Source organism: Opisthocomus hoazin, chromosome 5 (genome assembly GCF_030867145.1).
Source record: "Opisthocomus hoazin isolate bOpiHoa1 chromosome 5, bOpiHoa1.hap1, whole genome shotgun sequence".
Lineage (NCBI taxonomy): Eukaryota > Metazoa > Chordata > Aves > Opisthocomiformes > Opisthocomidae > Opisthocomus > Opisthocomus hoazin.
In genome coordinates this window covers 56,627,892-56,650,938 of record NC_134418.1, presented here as the reverse complement: position 1 = coordinate 56,650,938, position 23,047 = coordinate 56,627,892, and the positions used below count along the sequence as shown (strand labels likewise).

The window sequence follows — 23,047 nt, the reverse complement described above, 5'->3', positions numbered from 1 at the left end:
TTTTTTTCCAACCACAATGAAGAATAATTTGCAGTTTATGAGCAAGAATTTTCCAAAAATGAAGAGTTCCAACCCTCTCCCAGCAACAAAACACACAGCAATCAGGGCTGGCAGCTGGCATGGTAAATTTCAGCTGGGTAAAATTAGAACTGCCTCACATGTGGGAGCTTAGGAATTGTATTTGCCTAGCAAAAAATGCAAAAATTCTGTGTACAAACACTTCTGTTCTAAGAGATTTTTAAGTCCCTCAATACCACAGATGTTTGTTTCTATCTTTATAAACTACAGTGAACTATTTTTTGTACAGGGCTTGTATTAATATCTTGTTACAAGAAAGATTAATTGTCCTAAAGTAATTTTTTTTCCCTTTGCAATTAAATCTTCTGTTAGGATTAGGTAAACATCTAAACTAAAATAACCTTCCATCTTCATACATTTCTTGCTGAAATCAAGGTATGCCTCTCCTAGGTACTCCCGTTCATCTGACATTCACAGCAAACAGTTGCTGACACTAGTCACTGGAAATCAGCAAAAAATGCAGGTGATCAGCTTTCAAACACAAAGCCAAAGTGGTGTATTAGAACCATCCATACATATGCATTTCACACTTGCCAAACAGAAATGCACGATGGATAATATTGGTTAATAGTATACATATTTTCAAACTTATAATAAGCCATTACCAGCAATGGTGGGTAAACAAAAATTTATACTTAACAACAGTGAGCAGCATTGTCTTTTGAAGTTAAAAGGGCTAAAACACAGTTTAGCTGTTTTAATCATGAAACAAGTTCTCACTAGAAATGCCTGCCTGCTGTTTATAATTTCCATATTCCAAGAGTTTTTCCACAATAAAGCCACAAAACCGCCAGGCATTTACCCCTATTGGCTTTTTTGGAGTTCATAGATCCAGCAAGCAGCATATTCAGGAAATACGTTGTTCCTCTTTTGACATCATTAGCCTGCTTATGTTCCCCTCAACCTTATAAGGAAGAAGAATTTGGTCACAGCTGAATGCTTCTGCAAGTCACATTCCTTTGTCACTGCAGTCAGAGCGCCATATGCAATCTGGGAACTTCTTATTCAGGACAAATTATAGTACAGATTCATATATTCTGTAGAGGGACCTTCCTGTGGATCAACTGCATACCTTTTTATAGCCCCTCCTCTTAGCTACGGTATTTCACCTGGATACTCCTACATCATGCCCAGTTTTGGCTGCAACACCTTTCAAAGGCATATGGCCTTTGTACGAAACAAGAGGGAGAGAAATCATCGCACCTCTAGGTAATTTGTTCCAACTGGTAATCATGCTCACTACAAAATACGTCCTGATTTCTCATTTGAATTTCTTTGGCCAGTTTCTCTCTAGATTGAGGATCTCTGTTCTTCCAGAACTTTCACCTAGCTTGGGCACTTCTCAGTTTCTTTTTGAATGAATTGAATGAATGATGGAGCCTTTCAAATGTCTTTCCATAAAATGTTTTCCAGCTCTACGCTTACTTTGACCTTATTCTGATTTTTTTGTATTCTTCCCTCCTGTGCTAACCTAAGAGCATCTGATGCCATCTTCCCAGTTCTGTAGAACAGCAGAATCCCACACCCCTTCCTACTGCTGCTCCTATTCCCTGCTCATAAAAACAAGAATTGCAGTAGCCATTATAGTCTCACTGCAAATAAAGTTTCAACATTTATCTCACTACAATGTCATAATCCCTTTTAGCATTTGCACCCTGCATAATTTGCATACTATATTGATCTTCCCACTGTTTGCACCATAGCTCTTATGAGAAATAAATGATGAATTCACTGGCTCACATTAAAAAAAAAAAGCCCATAACATAAGCCTTCATGCAAGTTTAAAGAAGGTTCACCGCTTATCCACTGAGCTTGGTAACTATAAGTTATGAAACATTAAGAGCTATTAAAGAGTCATTTTCTGAAACATAAGAATCTCGCATTTTGTCATTGCTTTGTGTAGAAGGTAGTTAAGCTTTATTTTTTAGAAGGCACAAATCTAAACCAGGGCTATGAAGCAAATTACTAGAGCTCATAGTTTTGCATTACTGGTTACGGTAAGACGATATTTTAAGCTATATTTCATTTATTCCAAGAGACAAAAATCACATGATCTCTTCTAAAGCTCTCCAGGAAGCTACAAATATCTTGATGCTATGGTCAACTAGCAGACAAACTAAAGCTATGGTGTTTAAAAAAGAAATCGAAACCACCACACTGTCTCTGATCCCCTTCCCTATAATTTTTAGCAACAGGAATAGAATTAATATCCTCTAATGAGTCCTGTATTCTGTTGCCTTGAGCAGTACAGGTGCCCAAAATGCAGGTGTGGGCTGAACACCACTAGAGTAAAACCAGATAGGCAGCTACTAAATATCCTGCAAGAAGTGGAATTTGTTGTAATAAGGGGCATGGGGAGGGGAGACTGAGAACGTCAAGACTGAAGTTTTGCTGTCATAAAATCTCTTCATAAACAGAATTCCCCATAGTGTAGCTACTAAGCCATTGCTACCAAAGTATCGAGTGGTTTAAGTCGCTCCACTCCCGCTCCTGTCATTTACTTTAGCTTACACTGGAGCCTCCGTGGTGAGCTCTGAGAAACAAGAATTTGTAATTTAAAGTATTTAACCTCACTGTTCTGATTGCTCATCCTCTCACTTTCTAAGCATACCTTTCAAACTGAAACTGAGTTCAGACATGCTTTCAGAGGTCTTGCGTTTTGAGGTTGCTCCTTTTTTCTTCTTTCTAGTAATCTACAAGACTCCTGGCTATAAATTGTTCCTTCTAGCAACCACATGCCATGATTTTGCTGGCTCTTTTTATTCATTAACACCAGCTTCTTCACAGTGCCTGAAGGTAGCAGAAAAAATGTGTATATGTGTTTTAACCATACGGTAAAAACCGATGAAGGCCTTTTATGTAGGATAGTCCACATACCCACAGTAAAATTCACTCTTCTGCAAAGACCACGCTAAAAGGCCTGTTCTCCACTTGAACCTTCAAGGACTCACATCATTTCACGTTTCTGCACCAAATCCAAATGTGTAAGTTTGCATTGTTCCCATGAAGTTAGCAGTGACACCCATTTCTATCAGTGTGGATTTTCTGATCAAGTGGTAAGCAAGCCTTTATTAGTCTTCTGTACAGGGACAGATTTTCCCATTGCTCTTAAAGCTAGAAAAGCAAAGGATCCCTTCTAACAACCATTAGTCATGATACACTTCGGTTCCAAAAGCTTTCTGTTGCCATTCACTGCGGAACAAATCCTAGTTCCAAAGTTTAACACAGAGAGAAAAATTAAAACAGGGATGAGATAGCTGCAAAAATGATGTATTGAAATGATGTGTTCTAATCATCTAAAATATTAAATAAAATCAAAACATTAAGTGCTAGCACATAATCAAGTGCAGAAGGCTTTACTTCGGCAAATACTAAGTTTGTGCACAGTAACAGGTTTCATACCTCTTAAACCACAATAGTCCCGAACACAGAATCATAGTGCATGTCAGAACAAAATACAACAAGCTCAAAATAGAGAGGAAAATGGGGTTGACAGACGAGTAACAACAAAAGAAGTTGCAAGAGCCATAGATGGATTTATCCAGGGGTACTGTTAGGATCCCAAGCTAAACTAATTCCAGGAAAATAATCTATTTCTTTTTCTAGAGGTTACAGACCATTCTACATGACCCTTTGCTTTTCAGGATGATATGCCAGTTCAGTTAATGGATTCTTTTTAATTCATTTCTGTTACATTGCAATAGAACAGGCTTTTGGTTTTTTTTAAAGATTGCATACATTTGTGACATTTCTTTCCTATCAGTCTCCCATTTTCTCCTTTACTACTGCTTTCAAGTATGAAACACTTTCTCATTAATATAGCCAGCATATTCTCTGGCATAAGAGAAAAGGACAGTCAAGTCCTATGAAATCTTGAGCCTTCAGTTGTACTGCAACTTCATTAAAAAACTGGACACAGAGAAAAATACCCTGATATTATCAGGGACATAAAGTCTTCAAGATTTTCCAATGGCTTAAATAGAAAAAAATTCCTAAGCATGGGACAAAGCTATACCTACTTCGAAAGTTAATCCTCACAGAACTCCTCAGTGATACAGAGTAGAACTAATCTCTTAAAATGACATCAAACTGAATTTTAAAAAGTGATTAAACGAAAGTTAACAATGGATTTTTTCCTTACTATATTCTCCATTAATATCAAGCTAATTCAAACCATGATCTTTCTATTCTATGTTACAAGACAAAAAAAAAAAGTATGAGTTTTGCTTGAATCTAAAATGGCCCTTATGAAATCGTGAACATTAATAAAATCTAATGGCAGTGAAAGTCTCTTTACCTTTGGCTTAACAGGAAAACTCTTCTCAGTGATGTGAACTATTCTTTCTTTGCCATTGTATGTGCACCTTGAAGTTCAAACAAAGTATTACAAAACCACACTGAATGTGGTTCTCTGAGCAGGGAGGACACCATCTTGAATTCTAAAAAGCTTCCCTTATGCGTTGTATGTTGACTTTGTTTTCTAATGACAACATGAAGAGGCCTAGGAGGTTTGTCTATGTAACTTTGACAACTGAAGTGAGTAACCTGAAAGTGCTTACAATAATATACTGTATACTCCCTTAATCTGCAAGAAACATTACAACACTGAAAAAGATACTGTTTCCTCTTCCTCACGGATTTTCATACTACTGATTTTCAATATGCAAAGCTTGGTTGTATAGCCTATATCTTGTTCCTAACTGCCAGCAGAGAAAGAATGACAGGAATTGAAAAATCATATTGTATTATTTCTGCTAGAGGCTATGCATCTGTCCTCTGCACAAAATAACCAGACTAACCAACCAACCACTTGGCTGATTAAGCAATATGGCGTCCAGCTCATTCTTCCATATCTGTATTAGCCTGCAATCCCAACAGGGATAATCATGTGGCTTTGTCAGTGAAGAAAACAGATGAAACTCAATAGAAACATATGTTGTGGTTAAGACACTTCCTCTCTTTTCACTTATCTCTATATGTGTATCTATACATCTATATACAAACACTTACAAATACCTTAGTGTCTCCTGAATGTCAGCAACACTGAAGAAAAAACAGGCAGACTTTTTTAAAAAAAGCTCTCTTGTATTTCTCATTATGTGATTCCTACTAAATAACACTTAGCACTAGAACTCTACAGAACTAATTCTGCAAGCCAGGAAGCATCAGTAACAAACTAATCTCTTGACCATCAGTTAAGATAAAACTCATCCAGTAACACGATTTCACCATACTGAGTATCCTGCTCACCCATCAGGCAACTCGTCCTGTGGAAACTGGATAGCATTTCTAATGCACATTCCCAGTAAATAAAAAACCATCACAACATGAAAAATGAATGCAAATTAAGTTTGAAAAAAAATTTTTGCTTCTAAAGCTGGCTGAAATTTTATGTCTATTTTTAACGTTAATTGAACTGGTTAAGCAACAAGTAAAAGAGTTTCGTTTATGGGTGATAAGTATCATTTAGTATAAACTCAAAGAAACCAAAAAACCAAAAGTGACAGAAGTAGATTTGGCAAGTTCGTCTGAGAAGAAACAAAAAGCCCTATCAAACAGTTTAGAGATTAATCTAGTCTAATTTTATGTCTCTTGCAGTCTGATGATCAAGAATTCTTTAAGATGAAACAGAATCCTATAAAACTACATATCCCAGAAACAAAAATTAAAATGTTTTTGCTTAGGACTCCCTTAGAGTGAAAGAAAAATTAATAATTTAATTCATTATTTTCTTTATGACAGAAGTAGCCTGATGTCATTACGCTAAATGTAGGCTTCCAACAGAAGGAAACAAAACAAAAAACTACAAACCAAACACCAGTGGTTAAGTATCTCATTCTTAGAAAGTGAAAATGGAGAGCAGAAAGGACCACATTTCAAAAGTTATACTCAGATAAATATACACTCGACAACTGCCTGCATAAAATACAGCTTAAATAAGCCCGTAATTAAATCCTATTTAGTTCCTGCTTTTTTATTTGGGCATAAGATCAGAGCAAATGCAAATAAGCATGTGACATATGAACCGCAGGTCTGGCTGGTATTTAATTCTGAGGAAGACCAATACAGTCCTGCCTGTTCAGCAAAACCCTGCAAAGGGAAGACTCTTCCTCTTCCACAGTTTACAGAGAATGTTCAATTTTACCAAATAGGACAGAAGGGAAAAAGAAATCCCTCAGCAACCACCTAAGTTTTCGACAATATTCCAACCTTCCAATTAATTCATTATAAACTACAAGACAGCAAGGCCTGTGTCCCAGTGTCAGGAAAAGATCATGTACTGATGCCTGCAGTGAAACTGCAATGCCCTTTTTTTTCCGCACTTACAAAATGACTTTTCCAGGGACAAGATTCACCTCTGAACATAAGAGGGCATCTGCCAGCACTGAATGCCGCAGAAAAAAGGTCCAAGTGCCTTGAAAGTCTACCAAGGCAAGAACATGCTAAGCCAGCTGTTCCCATAGCAGCCAGTTCTCACAGAAGACACTGCAGCATTTTGCACTGCACCCATTAAATTAATCCCAGAGCATGAGCAGTGAGGGCACATCTGCTGTTATCCCACTGGGAATGACGTCTTCTAATTAGTGCAAGGTCAACAGGCCCACATAGAGGCTGTAACAGCGCTCATAGACATGTTCATGTGTAATAACCACCAATCTGCAGATTCAGCTTTATATTTTCAGGCTGGGTTGAAAACGCGCATGGTACCAGAGACAAGGCACTTTTCTGTCCTACAATTTAAAAGTGCTAATGACTACAACAAATTTAGCAGTTCTTGGATAACTGAAAGTCAGTTTAAAAACAAGAAAAGGTGATACTCCGTCCTTTCAATAATCTTAAACCTCGCAGTTTATATGCAATCAGCTTTTCAGTAAAGAAAAAGAACCCTGTTTAAGACCAATAGTAGCAAAAAGACTAAATTGCTTTACTATGCCATCCGTGCTGATGTCAAGTTTTAATGCTCCCCTACCCCCTCCACTCATTGCGGGATTGGTATGTTTCTACTTGGGAGAACAGCGGGCTTTTCTTTTGCTCTTTGTTTCCAATGAAGCCTGTAACAAATACGCCTTTCTGACTATTTCCCAGCTTGTGCATCAGTACCAGGGACGGTGTTAGAACAGTTCTGCAAATATTTTGCAAATGAAGTGCTACCAGATGCAGTTTGTGTCATACCGCAAACAAGGAGGCTTTCCTTGCTACCGTAATTATTTATCATTTTACCTTGAAATACTGAAGAATCATGGCCTTTATGTCAGATTAGTAGCAAACAAGGTTTAATCTCTTTGATCCATATTGTTTATCATGGAAGCATTAGAGAAAACAAAATATAGAACAACGGAGAGATGAGGTCAGAAGATGAAGTATGTATTAAGAGACATTAAAAGAAAAAGGTAATTCAGAGCTCCTCACTTAAATTCAGCTGCTTCCAAGTTAGTCCATGCTTAAGCTCTTACCGGTTTTCCTCATTTTTGAGGATGAACCATTCTATTTTTGTACTAATGAAGTGATATATTATGGCAAGAACAAAAAACCTGCTACAAATAATTGTGGTGTTCTGCTTCCAGATCTGGCACAAATTCTTTCAGCAGGCTTCACACTTACATTGCCACTTGGCGTTCCATAGATAGAAGCATACAGCAGTAGAAATAGAAGCACACGGAAGTAGAGCACTCACAAGCAACTGCAACTATCTTTACCATCTCTCTGGCTACATCAGAAGAGCAGCTTCTGCCCAGTATGGAAAAAATCTCAGGATTTCTGGAGCTGCAGCTGCTCCAGTCTTCACAGCCCTAGTTAAGAAGCAAAGGTTTCCTGGGTTTGATTGAGATGGAGTTAACTTTCCTTTCAGCAGCCTATATGGCACTGTGTTTTGGGTTTGTGACTAGAACAGTATTGCTAACACATGGATGTTTTGGCTATTGCTGGACAGTGCTTGCACAGTATCAAGGCCTTCTCTGTTTCTCAGCAAGTTGGCACTTCACTGGAAGCATGACTGTGACACAAAAAGCACCAGCAGAACCATGGAGAGATGGTGAACTAGGATGCTTTCGTTCATACTACAGTAACTGTTGCTTTCAGCTCCACAAATATGAGGGGGGGGGGGAAAAAACAACCTACAACCCCAAAACCACAGACCAAGTAAATATGCTCCAGAGACAGTAAAAATAGCAAAGCTCACGAAAAGCACACTCAGGAAACCCAAAAAATATGGCTGTGAAAGAGCCACAGTGAGAAAGCAGCTGAGAGTCCAAAGAGAACCAACTTCTGGAGCCCCACAAAGATAGCTAGACAACAGGTAAATCCTAAGTATGAAAGGTCAAGGCCATCAGGCCCAAGACAAATAATTCCAAAGCAGCCAAGGTTAAGGCAGCAACCACATGACAGACAATGTTTGCTTTTCCAATGAGAAAAGCAAGGGGAAAAACATTAGTACTCTACATGATTTATTCTTAACACCAGCAAGGTTTGACATTTTGTGTACACAAGACTATTCTAGATGAACATTCCACCAGATAAAGCAGTGGTATTTGCCTTGGCTCCAATTCCACAGCTAACGTACGAGAGATCCAGCCCCAGAGTTCAGGGTTTCAGTTCCTCTTTTGCTCCACTTCTCTGTCTGGAGGGCAACAGTTGTCTTTCCTTCAGATGCTTGCCTTCTAAGTCTTGGTTGGTTTGGAGCTGTTGTCTTAGCTTTCACTAAGTTCTTACCTGCATTTGCAGTAATGTACAAACCCAGAGAGCCAACATAAACCAGTAACTTTCTTCTATGTACTGGATGTAAAATGGAGCTTAGCCTAAATGAGAACATGCTAACCCCTCAGATACTGCCCACTCTATTCATAATCTTCTTCTATTCTTTCCGTTTATATTTATTCTTGTTTCTTTGAATGTTTCTGTACTTTGTAATTTAGATAGACAAAACTCATGAAAACTTGTTAACTGTTATTCTAGAGCAATGATTCTAAACTTTTGAGCTGCCCTTCCCAGAAAGGCTCACAGACTACCATTAAAGGAACCTCAGAAGATAACTAAAGATTAACAAGATTACAGGCTGACTGATTCTTACTAAAACAAAAAACCAACCAAACAAAAAATGCTACACATCTGTAGTAGTCTGGAAACAAAAAAAAAAACTGTAGGCCCGTTACACTGGCCCTGACCAAATCAGAAACTCCATTGTCACAGAATGCTCTCTGGCCCCTTCTCTCACAGTTTTCAAGTCTGACTGATGAAACTGTGAACTGCGTGAGTTCCCTTGCCAACTGCAATGCTTCCCTCGGCACATCCAAGTCCAGAAAGTTTTCACCCTGAAACAATAACAAAATATTTTATGAGAAAAGGAAGAAAACGATACAAGAGCGGAATGTACTATGAGCACATATTTTATTAAAACTGCCCATGGAGATGGAGCAGACATTGAAAATTCCACAGGAACCATGAAATGCATAATAAATTCATACTGCACAAAATCATCTTGCACGTTGGAATTCTTCACATTAGTGGTAGTCTCCCTGGGGATACACACAGGCACAAACCTCTGGGGTTTAGTGGGCAGGCCGCCTTTAATTTGTACTGATCATTGTGTAAGCCACTGGCTAAAACGCTCATAGTTTACGTTTCTGTCTTTATTTGGCTAGGTAAGATAAGTCTATTTCTTTGGAAATTCCCATTGTGTCACACTTACAAAAACAGTGACTTAACCCTTTTCTGTCAAAATAAAAGGCTCTGTGTATTCCAACATTCAGTCACAGACCTAAGGAGAGGAGAGTTAGCACACACTCTGCAGGCTCTGAATACAATCAGATTAATTTCTCCACAGGCAGCCAGCTCTTTCTCCATGTTCACACCAATGAACATCAATGATGTCTTCCGAATTAACATCACAACATCGATGTGGAAAGGCACCTGCTTCCTTATCTTTAGTTTCAACCTCTACAGACACATGTAGGATACTAAGCAAATCAAGAATGGGTGAAGAGGCTGAATTTTCTTTCATTAGTTACATGCTTACGTAGAAAAATCTGAAATGAGGAGTTGTTGCAAGTTATATAAAGGTGAAAAAAATGTCAACTGTATGTCTAAGTGAAAAGATGAATGCTTGTCTGAAACTCTCTAGTGTATGATTGGTCTAGATAGACCGTGCTTTTCAGTTCATTGCCAATATTCAGTAAATCCTCAAACAAAAGACAATGTAACTGTTTGAATAAGAGAGAGAAAACACGGTCCCACATCAAGACACATTTTTAAGTATGGTAATGGAAAGATCAGGACATTTACATTTCCTTTTTCAGGTACATTAAAAATGTGAAAAGGAAACCTTTTTTTTCCAAGAAAACCACTGACTGAAGAATGTTCATTTCTTTCTGCACATTTCTTAGACAGAACATGCTGCCTTGAATTTGCATTTATATCCCAACTATGATTATAGAAAAGGCACGATATTCTTCAGAAATAATTACATATTACAAGATATGGTCTTCTATAGACAGTGCTTGAATGAGGCTATCCTGGAATTCTCCACCACCAACTCACCATCTCTGCATACACTTTTATCCAGCACATGAAGTGTTTGACAAGAAATCCTCACAACATGAACGAAGGCCACCCCTGAACCAAAAGCTTGTATGAAAAGGAAACCAGCTATAGTTGTTTTAACAGCTGATGAAAATTCTGTACCCAGTCTCTACATAATACTGACCTTTATGAGACACATTTTTCTTTGTACAGAGGGAAAAATGACCAAACTACTACAAGTAAAATAGCCAAGAAGGTTTACAAAGAGAAACTTTAAACTTTGCAAAACCATTCCATTGTGGAGCTCAGAAGTGTGCATGTATTTAAAAATAGTCACAGCAAAACAGTAAAAACTATGAAGAATCACTGCCATTCGAAGTGTCTCTAAGTCCCAAGTAAGGCAAACAGATTTCCAGTTTTCAGAAAGAAGCAGTATTTTTCCTTGAAGAAATAATGAACCAAGGAGTTATAAATAACTGTCTCTAATGAAGAAGTGTCAATAATACTTAGCATTTTGCACGGTACTTCTGATGCTGACTCTGATGGCATGTTTACTGCTCTGTTGTCACATAGTATCATAGGAAATTTTTGCTCATATAATTATAACACTGGATCTTTCAGACTGTGTCCTAGTTTAAATATAAACTATAATAGTGCTAAACTTTTTCCTAGTGGAAAGATATGCTTAAACATGATCTTGTCTTTTGAGTGTCTTCGTTGTCTGGAAACAATTCAATCAAATCATCAAAATACTGTTTTTCACAGGTGCCAGATGAACTATGAACATGCAAAACTCAACGACACGTGTGCAATCCAGGAAACAACCTTCTGTGGACTATCTGGCTGCAGTTTACCTTTCTGCAGTGAACAACTCATTTGAACCCGATGTTTAAGGGTCAGCGAGTCTCTTCTGCTTCCACTTAAGCCTTTAAGAAAGCTGTTGATGAAATCAAATTAATAGCACAAAAGCATAAGTATTTTCTCTTTCCCTGAGGAGGACTCCTGAAATCAGAGAAATATTTCCGTGTTAGAGGAGTGGGTTTGTCCTCCTGAACAAAATGTCATGTTTTATAATAAATAAAATGCACCAGCAACATTCAGGGAATATTAACACGTAGATAGTGGTGTCTCTCATCTGTCTCATCACAATTATTGCAACAAACTTTACTATCAATCATTACAGAAATAATTGATTTAGACCACAAAAATTCAGCCACAGGTCATCTGGATGGAAAGTCTAGAGATCTGCAGTTGTCCAGCAATACTGAAAACTCACAGCTTAGACTGCAAGACTTTTACTTGCAATCATACACTGCTGTTATGAGATGAAAATAAGTGGATATGGCCAAAACATTTGTACTCTTCTCATACAATGCAATTTAGCATGATGAGTGTAGGACTCCACAGACAAAACAGCTGTGTTTGCAGAGGACAAAAGCAAGACTTGGGCACTATTTCCACTCCCTTGAAGTTTATACTGAAACTGGTATTTTTTATTCTCTTTTCATACCATAGATGGGCAGCATTCTAACTACAATCATAATTCAAAGCATTGTGTAGTTGGATTTTAATATGAAGGTCAGGTGACAGTCCTTATACTAAATCCAAGGCTCCTTAAGTTTTATGGCATACAAAACTTCTGTATTCTCTATTTTAAGTTGGAGCCACTTACTGTCTAAGAATTCCAGATGTGGCTTTAAAGCCTTGTTTTCTAGCTTTCCATGTAGTTGCATTCCCCCCTCAGCTTCAAAATGGTATCAAGATGAGGTTTCTAGGACAAACAGCTCTGGTAATGTCGAAGGCATGATACTGTCTCGTACACACATATACCCTCCAATAAAGAAGAAAAAAGTGATTTTAATAAAGACTAAATAATGAAAAGGGATACAGGTAAAAAAAATCCTAATACCACAAGAGCAGACAGAGAGCTTGCAGGAGACACAAAGAAAACCCTTCAATGGACACTTCAAACGCCTAGTAAAAAAATCCAGCTATATTCATAATCCAAGTTTTTTGTGAAATAAGAAAGCAAATTCAAAAGAGGCCCTGCTATTTCAGCCCTCAGGCTTTCTTCAAGGTAAAACAACACAACTGAGCAGAAACCTCAGCACAGTCTTCCTTTAAATCACATTTACCTTTCACCTGTTTGGCTGCTGGCAAGGCACTCTCATACCCAATGAATTGGCCATTGAAGGCTTTAAACATATCCTTGGCAGTTTAGCCGCACAGCTCCACCTTGTAAAAAACTGTAAACATAAAAAAAATGGAACTATAGTCATGCTCCTCTTTAAAAGCATCTAAATCAGGAGCTTTGGTAAGCATGTTTCCGAGACCAATTCATAAAGAACATCAAAATGTTAATACTGAGCTATCAGTTGCTTTCATTCTAGCATTTAATTTGGCCATCTCATTCCAGGCTGAAGTCCTTATTATTTTACAGGTGGTGGTGAAGGATTCTGTGCCAGGTTTGAGGAGTAGAATACCATTCTTACACATTTCTCACTAGTGTTCAAGCACCACATCCCGTTCCTATAGATGGATAAACAGATACACATGCAAAGTTAAATGGAAATTCAGCTTCCATCTTATTTTTTCCTGTGGATTCTCCTATATTAAGTGAAGGAATAGTCTTCTCTTTCCCTGTCTTTGAAGATGGTGCCATAGACGCAGTAAACTTATCTTCTGACTCACAGGGAGGCACAGATGAGAGCTTTTTTCTGTGTTCCTACAATGTCTAGCAGAAAAACTTAAAGGTCCGTGACCAGAAATACAAGGGATGCCATGTGCGTCAATACTGAAAGTGACACTCACACTTGTTTTTGAAGCTGTCAACATTTACAGGGAAAGGGGTAATACATTGATTAGCACGTTTAATCCATCATGAAAGGAAAAGGATCTGGACTACTCTGTTAGTATTTGGTCAGGATGCTCAAAGCAATTTCTGTTCTTTTTGTAGCATGGAAAGGCAGCAACTTTAACCCTCTATGTGACCCACCTGTTGAACTTTTTGAAATAACAGAAATAGGAAATGCAAGGAAGGTCCAAACTCAAGCTAATTACAGTATTGGCTACACAACTCACGGTAGCTGTGTTCTACTTCCACCACCACCATCACCACCATGCCAAGACACTCACTCATTTCCTCCCCCTCCTGACTTTACTGAATGACTCCAGATGTAGAAGCTTGGTCAGCTCCAAAGTGGATCTAAATAAACCTGTGACCTAGCCCACCTTTTCCGTTTCGCATCTTTGATGTATTACCGATTTGTTTGTGCTCAGATCCCTTATTGAAAGAAAAAAAAAAATCAGACAGACGTCAGCATCCAGCTACCATTTTTCCATCATAACCCGTAGATCTTCACTTAAAAAGTTACCCTGAATATTCATGTTAGTCAAAAACAGGCATACAGCAGCTCACACAAGAAAACAGAATTCTCAGCTATGAGGTTCTTTAGAAAAAACTTGCCTTTTACTTACATTACTCATAGGCACTGCAGGAATCAAAGTCATCTGGAATTAATCATTTCACCTAGGAGACACAGTAATTTTGTGCCATTTATTTAACCCCAAGGATTATGGTTTGGTAATCTTCACCTGCCTCATTAATCCCTGTATTTTGGAAAGCTGGGTCCAGATTGTCCTTGTATCAGCCGTATGGATCAAGGGTGTTATTACTTTCATATATCACATGCCCAAAACATCAGAATGATCAGCTAGAAGTGAATAATCATCCAGAGACCGTACAAAAGCACAGGACAATAGCCATAAATTATCCTGTGCAACAGTAGCAGGTAAAGAACCATTTATAAGGTAGATCAATGTAGAGGCAGAAGGTGGGAGGCAGGGGGAACACTTTTTGACATTTTTCATCTGAATGAACAGACTAAAACTCCTAAAGGTCATTTTGATTCAATAATCAAGAGAAAAAGGACACACTTGGATCGTTTGATTTTTCTGTTCTTCACAAGAAAAGAACACACCTATATAACTGCTTAGATTCATGATTCATGTACATATCAGTATTTTTCCAGTCAAAAAGAGTTGTTTTAGGAACTGCAGAAATGAGACAATAGAGCTTTTTATTTTCCCAGCTGGAAAGTTAGGTCCTGCTTGTTTTCATAGCCATCACATGGTTCAAGAGTATTATTACTTTTGCATGGCATGTTCCTGAGGTCATTGCTCTTTGGTGACAGTGCAGGTGTGGGAAGACAAGTGCTGGGTGCAACAGCCACAGTCTTGTTGCTGCCTCCTGGAAGACATCCAACTTTTCTCAGAAAAGCCTCAAACACAATAGCACGCTTAATGAAGCTGAACCTACTGTTAAGCACAACATGTTAGGACTGGCCAATTGACAACGCTACCACTGAGATAAGGCAGAGAAATGATAAAGAGAGAGAGACACTGGCAAAAGAATAATTTCTGGGGTAGCCCTTTCCTATAAGTACGGCTTCCTTAAATAAGGCAGCTGCAGATAAGAGGAAAATTTTGAACTCTACAGTGAAAATCCATATGATACAGGAAAATATTGTTGTATAGAGAAAGCCCTGCCCACAAATAGACCAGCTGCGCTTGTTCTTAACTGACATTATGCTGGAAATGCTGTGGCTGTTGGCTTAAAGTTAGAATAAACCTGAAAGCTTCTTTAATAAAGAGCCTTGCAAGAAATGCTTTCCAGAAGCACTGTAAGAGCAGGGTCTCAGCATCAAACCAGTTAAGTACGAAAACTAGATCTGCTTGTTATTACTCTTAATTTGCTTGAAGACATTCCTGCTTCTAAATTCACTTTGCAGAATGATTCACATTGATGCTCACCGCTCCCACTTATTTTCTGGACTTCATACAGCACACATAGAATTTTTAAAACATTAACTTCTGTAGACTTTCACCTGTGTTTGCTATTCTGCCAAAATATTTTTATTATCTTTCATCGTAACTAGCAGAAGAATCAAACCTGACAGCAAAAAGTCCAAACTCCAACTTCCAACAGCAAATCACATTTTAGCAGCTGATAACTCTCATTCACCTTCATAGTTAAACTTGAAGTTTTGCATAACAGCTGCACACAATGAACTGACTCCTTCTCCTGGATTTCACACATCCTACATACTGATATAAACTAAAAAGAAAGCCAAGTTTGAAGAAAAATCTGTTCAGAAATTCTGAAGAAATAAGCTTTACACTACCAAAACACAGTCTCCAGTAATCATGGTTCGCTAAGAAACATGCCTCTTGTATTTCCCTAATTCTGCCTTACTTTCTACCAGAGGTAAGAATCGCATTAAAAGATACCTTCTACATCTCTTCAGCGAGACAGAGGAAGAAAAGAGCAGGAAGTAATTCTCAAAGCATTTGTCTTAAATACTACTGTGAACAAGTAAACAAAGATTGCAAGCAGCATTTGTCCCATTCATTACACAGGTCTCCTCACCACAACCTTCCTCCTGTCCAAAAAAAGTCTAGGCGAACATATGCTTTATCTAGGTTCGGTAGCAGGCTGGTATCCACACTCTAAAAACAATTTTGAGCTGGTTCCTCCTATATACACCGTTTAACAACAGAAAAGTAAGTTTCTGTCAGAAGGATATGAGACAGTTTCTAGCTAATAGTCTAAGAAGGGTTATGACGGTTCCGCTGATTATCTGCAAATGCTTGAAAATATCCAAATAGGTCAGTGTTACTTTACACTTAAAGAAGTGTTTTACTTCTCATTTTTTACGTTTTCCTTTAGCAGTTTATGTTTCACATATTGAATTAACCAACTTTAGGGTTTTTGAAGAATCCTAGAAGAACATATGCTTTGTCTTTCATGCAAGCAAAGCTGAGCCAAGAGAAGGAGATTAGTCTTTGGAGACCTTGAAAAATAGCCAGAAAATTAACCTCAGGACTAAGCATTTGTACCACAGGAAATGCCTCTAAGCTTTTTTATTTTTTTTTTTTTTATTGCAATAATTAAACATGAATTCAAGGTTGGTCTGCTATACTTTTTTTAAAGCTGTAGTAGGCTAAACAAGTGTATCTGGAACAAAAAACCGGCAAGTTGTATCAAACGAAATAAAACATTCTCTGTTGTCCTACTGACACCTATAACAACAAGCACATACAAAAAAAAAAATCTAGATTAGTTATCAATTCAAAGTGAAAACCAGATATTTTCTTTTATTCATTACTTGGCCATCTTCACAGGTCGACAGCAGAAGAGAATCGCCGGACAAATCAACAAACCCCAAAACTAGACAAAGAAGCAAAGAAGTTTAATTATGCTACATAAAAAACTCTGCTTTTTGATTACATATAGTGAGAAATCAACGTTAAGTGCTTCTGGATATGATGATGAGATAAAGATGAGGACACTTTTATGGATGTTTTAAAACTTATTTACTTTTTCAATTTCTAGACAATCTATCCATAATTAAGGGTCTAACCATTAAATTTTCTCCTACAAACTACTAAAACCAGAGACTACCCAGCAGTTTAAATAACATATGAAGAAAGCTGCATCTATTTAACAGCTGCAGAACTCATAGGACAGAGGCAGTAAAATACAAAAAAAGACAAGAGTTAAAAATCCTACTGCAAGAATATTAACTGTAATAAAAGAGAAGACATTAAAACCGGCAGCTAGTTAGGTGCCAGGACATAATAGAACCCATAAGGACAGGCAAAGAATGATGCTAAGTTAGGGTGAAAGAGTCTGTTTTCAGAAAAGAACTTCCTGACAGACACCACAACAAAGCAACAGGAACGGTGACTGTGTGGTCCCCTTCTCACAAATAAATCAGGCGTCAAAGGTTGATCTGCAGTTAATAAGAGGCCTAAGCCTTCTCCAAGGATTTGTAGTATTCTGTCAGCACAGTCCAAGCCTTAGGAGCCATGAAGCCTTCCGGTGGGTTTTGTCCTTCTCGAGCCAGCTTGCGCATGCGGGTCCCCGATATAAATTCGAAGTCTTCGTGGCTGAGAGAGTAGGAGTGGGGTAAGGGGGGAGAAAAAAAGAACACGTTTTACAAGTAGGCAAAGTTGCTCATATTCCTTTTGCTTCCTTGATACTTTATAAATTTCTTCTTGGGCATATAAAGCTTTTTAGCAACTGTCATTTCCAGACATTTCGCCAGCAATGCCAGTAAATCTCTAGAACATACATCCTCTACAATATTCAGGTTAGGTAACTCCTGAGGTTTAGCAGCATGGTGCACTGATCTCCTGTGGACTGAACTGAGCCTGTGCTTCCATCTATCCTGGTCTGCTCTCTATGAGGAAAGAGGGAACTGCTGTTGAGAGAGAATCATCACCTCCACCTCCTGTCTCAGCCCTCTGCCAAGCAAAAACAGCCATCCTATTCTGGACTTTGCCAAAGTTTAGCATTGGTAATATGACACTAAATTAATCTTAACTTCTCAGATACATGGTCATAAGCAGCAACAGCTCCACAAGTTAAACTCTTACACCTCACAGGACTGAAACAGCAAAAGCAAGACGAATGCCAGAGTCGTACCAAATGCTCCAAAGCAAAAACTATTTCTTCTTAAATCAAATATGCAGTTTTACTTACACCATTTGCTCAATTTGCAACATGTATGCATTACTCATTCTTTACTTGTCTGTTTGAAATAAAAGCCAAGTATTGATCTCAGATGCACATGCCTTAGACAGAAACAAGAGCCAAGCATGCACATCAGAGGGCAGAACTTGGCTCCAAGTGCTGAGCTATGCTCAGTAGGGTATGGAAGTTCACAAGATATAGAAAGCATTCCACTGTTCCCTTTCACAAAACCACTAGCCCCATAACTTTCTGATTTGGATCATATACACTTACACAGCAGCATTGCCATACATGCTCTTTTCTTATTGCTCTCAATTTGGGACTGTGGGTTCCTGAAGTGTCACAACAAGGCAAAAAAACTTACTGTGCTTCAATTCTGCAAAATCTAAATTACATAAAAATGAAAACTTAAAGTTGATGTAAGCCCATGGGAGAAAAAGTTATGTCACTGCTATCTATAACACCTGAAAACTTTGCTCCTTGGCAGAAAGATGCCTACTGTTCACTAACACTTCTTGATCGTAACTTCTGTTCTTTGCAAAGAACTATTTCCGTAAAATATATGTGGGGAAGTGATAAGCCGGGTTAATTCTAGTGAAAAAATACTAAGCCTTCATATGATCAGGAAGAGTAAAGCAAGTGCTATACAGTTTCTCCATGTGTGGTTTTCTCCACAGTGTGGTAGCAACACCAAAGTTTGAGCATTAAAAAAATGTCAGCTGCTTTATCCCGTCCTAGTCTGTTAAGTTTTCAGAAAACCACTCAACTACCTCCCATGCCCTACAAGTGGAATAAAGGTACTAAGACAATAAATCCAGATATGCCATATAAATTTGCTTCAATAAGACCCCAATTTCTTTAGCTTCTTCTTATCCCTAGCTGCATAAAAAGCAGCTCTAGGAATCAGAAATAGGAAGAAAGAGACACATGAAAAACCTAAGGAGAACTACAGAAACTATAAGAAAAGGAAATAAAAACATGAGTGAGGATCATTTAAGAAACATTCTACCTTCAGCATTTCATAACTGTTCTAGAAATATTCAAAAAATACTATTAAAAAGTACAAAAGTAGTGATGATACTCTCTCATTATCCCAAACTTCTACTTTGAATGGGTTTTTATTTAAAAAAAAATACCTTAATTAGTAATCACTCAAATGACTCCAATGGAGCTTTGGCAATATCTACTGTATGTTGAAACAACACCGTAATTTTTGCCTTTTTTAAAACGACTGCATTTGCAATTTTCTTGTTTCCAGTTTAATCTCCACTTTCATACCTAACACAGAGTATATGAATAACCACCCAATATTCGTTGTCTTTACTAATGGCAAAAATCAAACCTCTTGAGTATCAGAAACTGATATTTCCATTAAGCAGAAACACCTTACCAGTACTGGTGCTGTGGTGTGATGTGAACCACCAGAATTTGGAAATAAAACATATCAGTATGAGTAATTTGTTTTTGTGGAAAAAGAAACCAGAAAGAAGAGTCAAGTAATTTTGTTGACAGCGAATTCTGAGGCTATTAGAAGTTACCCTACATAAAATGGATTTGAGCAGAACGTGAGAGCATTTGACCATTAAAGCTGCTATGAAATATAAATATCAAAGCCATCCTAATTCCATTCTCAAGTGAGACCTGGAACGACTCTCAATGAAACTTAACCCAAGACTTTTCTGCGCACGGGATTTAAGTGCCTTTGAAATTTTTATTCAGTGGCTGACAGAAATAGCCTTCTTTGAGCCACACTGTATGTTAGTAAATGCCTGTAGCATTGATTTGACCTTTTACTCCCAATTGAGTTTGACTAGCATGGACGTAATATTTGGTGCCAAGGCAATTAAAAGCTTTCGCCAAGAGAAAGTGGAAAAAAGGCAGAAATAAATCCACAACAAAAACTTGTCAACAGAAGAGCAGTCTTGAAATATATTACCTTGAGACTAGAACCCTACAAAACTCGCAGTGTGGAAAAAGCTTTACATATACACACTGTGCAGTCCCCTTACTTATGGAGGACAGGGCTAGGCAGACAGAAAATACGTAACTTTGCTGTGCTCTCATACGCCTAACAAAAGCAGAAACAGAATCTTTTCTTACACTTCAGATTGTGCCCTCCTTCCACACATAGAGCTATATATATAAATATATACATACATGGACAGACACCCACAGGTGCACAAGATAATACTTTACATTTGGAAAGCAGTGCTTCATTCAGAATAACATAATTTGTGCTGTTAATCTTCAAACTATTCACAGTAACTGAGCATCAGACTCAAAGGACATTAAAAACCATGCACAGAAGATTAAGAATTCATACACCAGTTCTTTCCTTTCTTTCATTTACAAAGACTAATGTTTCAATCTGTTAAATGGACTTCCCTTAATTTTGTGCATTCAGCAGTTATTTTTTATTATAATATCACTAGTGACCCCAGCAACAATGACAGCTCTTTATAGCTTGTTCTGAGCTCAAACACTCTCAGAGCAGTGTGTGAGGCGAAGATTTCGAAGACCTTACAGTTCTTGTGACAAAACAAAGAAGTTAGCACCAGTTTGCAAGGGGGAAATGACTGCATGAAGATGCCCATGGCCCTACAGAAAACCTCTGTCATATCTCTGAGGTGTCAATACAGTACCTTAATAGAGTGACTGAAGAGAGTATTGCTTCCACCTTAACAATTATTCCCTACACATGTAATCTAAGTATATTATGTAGTTGATTTTTCACTTTGGACCACTAAAGATCATCCATGATCTTGGAAACCCCAACCTTCTGTTAGAGTATCTGGTACTGTGCAAATGGCCTTCTTGGAATTCCCATTCTCTGTGGAGGGCAATGTCTGGTGCTCTCAAGGTCTTAAGAATTAAATACAAGGCTCATGATAAAAGTAAGACCATTCATTCATAATTTTGCCTATTCATAATAATATGGTTTTTGGAAACAAAAGTATGGAAAAAAAACAATAACATGATTTATTCACCCTGATCTGGCTTCACAACTGCCATGTTCTACTCTGCTGCTGAACTTTAGATCTGACTAAGGCCTCCTTATCTGGGGTTCAGTCTTTTAACAATTCTCCTTCTCCAGCTTCACACTTCCTGAAGAGCATCTGTCACGAGGTGAAATCAAACCTTATGACCTTTTTCAGAAGGTTTTTCACCGAAATCAAATTTGCCTTTGCAGAATCAAGTCATGACTTACATTGTAACTCTGACACGAACAGAATGGTGTCCCTTACAGTTTCAAGCCCTTGTTAAGTCAGTCTATGTTATGCCTTGGGAATGCCCCATGGCGATGAATGAACCAGCTAGTATCAGCTAGGCTCAAAACCTAAACTGGCCATCAACAAACTCTTTGTGAAAGTAGAACGTAATAACGTGATTAATATCACTATATGCAAAGCAAATTCTTTACATGCTGTGAATAAAATTCCTTTTTGACTGGCAGGAGGGTTTAAGACTTTTGAGCTGCTGTAGTGTTTCAATGTATACTAAATTATGTACTAACGTTAACTGAGAAACCATATTTCACATAGATAAATTAAGGAGGACAGTCCAGTGTGCTTATGTCAGCCTCTTCCCATGAGTTTAAAAAGCAGGTATGACACCAAACAGATTTGGGAACAGTATGTACTTAAGTTGGAACAGCTGCCCTGTAAGTATGACTTGACAGTATTAAAGCAGTCATGACAACCATATTAAAGATCCTGGGAATAAATTATATAAAGTTAAAACCTATCCTCTTCACAGATACCCATGCTTCATTCACGTTTTACAGAAAGCATGAACAGTCCGCTCCAGTAACCTTACTTATGGGTTTCTTTTAACCAAAATGATCTCATCAGTCTTCTTTCATGACAAAAGAAAAATAATCCATTTTTCCAGACACTGCTGTGGCTTTTTTAATTGCCAGACTAATTTCCTCTCTTAATTGAGTTTTTTCTCAGCAGCAGTCTGCAGCTGCATTTTATAGGACTGATCTTCTGTAAAGAACTGGGAATCTCTGCTCACCCAAACAACTACTATTATTAAGCCACCAATCCCAAATTACACTTGTCTGTGGTAACTGTTCGAGAGGCCTTTTTGGCTGAAGAAACACACCAACTGCTTTCCTGAAGGGATTTCAGCATTGGGTGGGGATTTTTTTGAGGGGTGGTGGTGTTTTTTCTGCTTGGTTTTTTGGCTGGTTTTTTTCTTCACTTCAGTCTAACAGTGGTTCACAGATCAGACAATCATTTGGAATGTCTCCATTATAACTAGAATTCTTCCTATAAACTTTCCCAGAACATGTTTGGACATATTCAGTTATTGATCCAAAATTCTATGAAATCTAAAAGGGTAAAAACTATGATAAGCAAAGCACTGTACCAATAGTCATACTAGTTTCTATATGTATCATATGTTCAGATATATCTTCTGTGCAAGTGGAATTTGGTGAGACTCCACCTGAAGACCTGCGTCCAGCTCTGGAGCCCTCAGCGCAGGAAGGACATGGAGCTGTTGGAGCAGGTCTACAGGAGGGCCACAAAGATGATCAGAGGGCTGGAACACCTCTCCTATGAGGAAAGGCTGAGAGAGTTGGGCTTGTTCAGCCTGGAGAAGAGAAGGCTCCGGGGCGACCTTATAGCAGCCTTCCAGTACCTGAAGGTGGCTTATAGGAAAGATGGGGACTTTCTTATAAGCAAGGCCTGTTGTGATAAGACAAGGGGTAATGGTTTTAATCTAAGGGAACATAGATTTAGACTGGATGTAAGGAAGGAATTTTTTACAATGAGGGTGGTGGAACAAGTTGCCCAGAGAGGTGGTAGAAGCCCCATCCCTGGAAATGCTCAAGGACAAGTTGGACAGGGCGCTGAGCAACCTGATCTAGTGCTAGATGTCCCTGCTCACTGCAGGGGGTTTGGACTAGAT

General features: G+C 38.2%; 1 protein-coding gene across 1 annotated transcript in view; it reads right to left on the bottom strand.

Annotated features, from left to right (window-relative positions):
* Positions 1-16,484: 16,484 nt before the first annotated feature.
* Positions 16,485-23,047, bottom strand: part of PAPSS1 (3'-phosphoadenosine 5'-phosphosulfate synthase 1) — a 48,234-nt gene continuing 41,671 nt past the window's right edge. Inside the window, exon 12 of the mRNA XM_075421376.1 lies at positions 16,485-17,544. Coding sequence (XP_075277491.1) covers positions 17,406-17,544 — 139 coding nt within the window. The 3' untranslated portion in view covers positions 16,485-17,405. The remainder of the gene's footprint in view (positions 17,545-23,047) is intronic.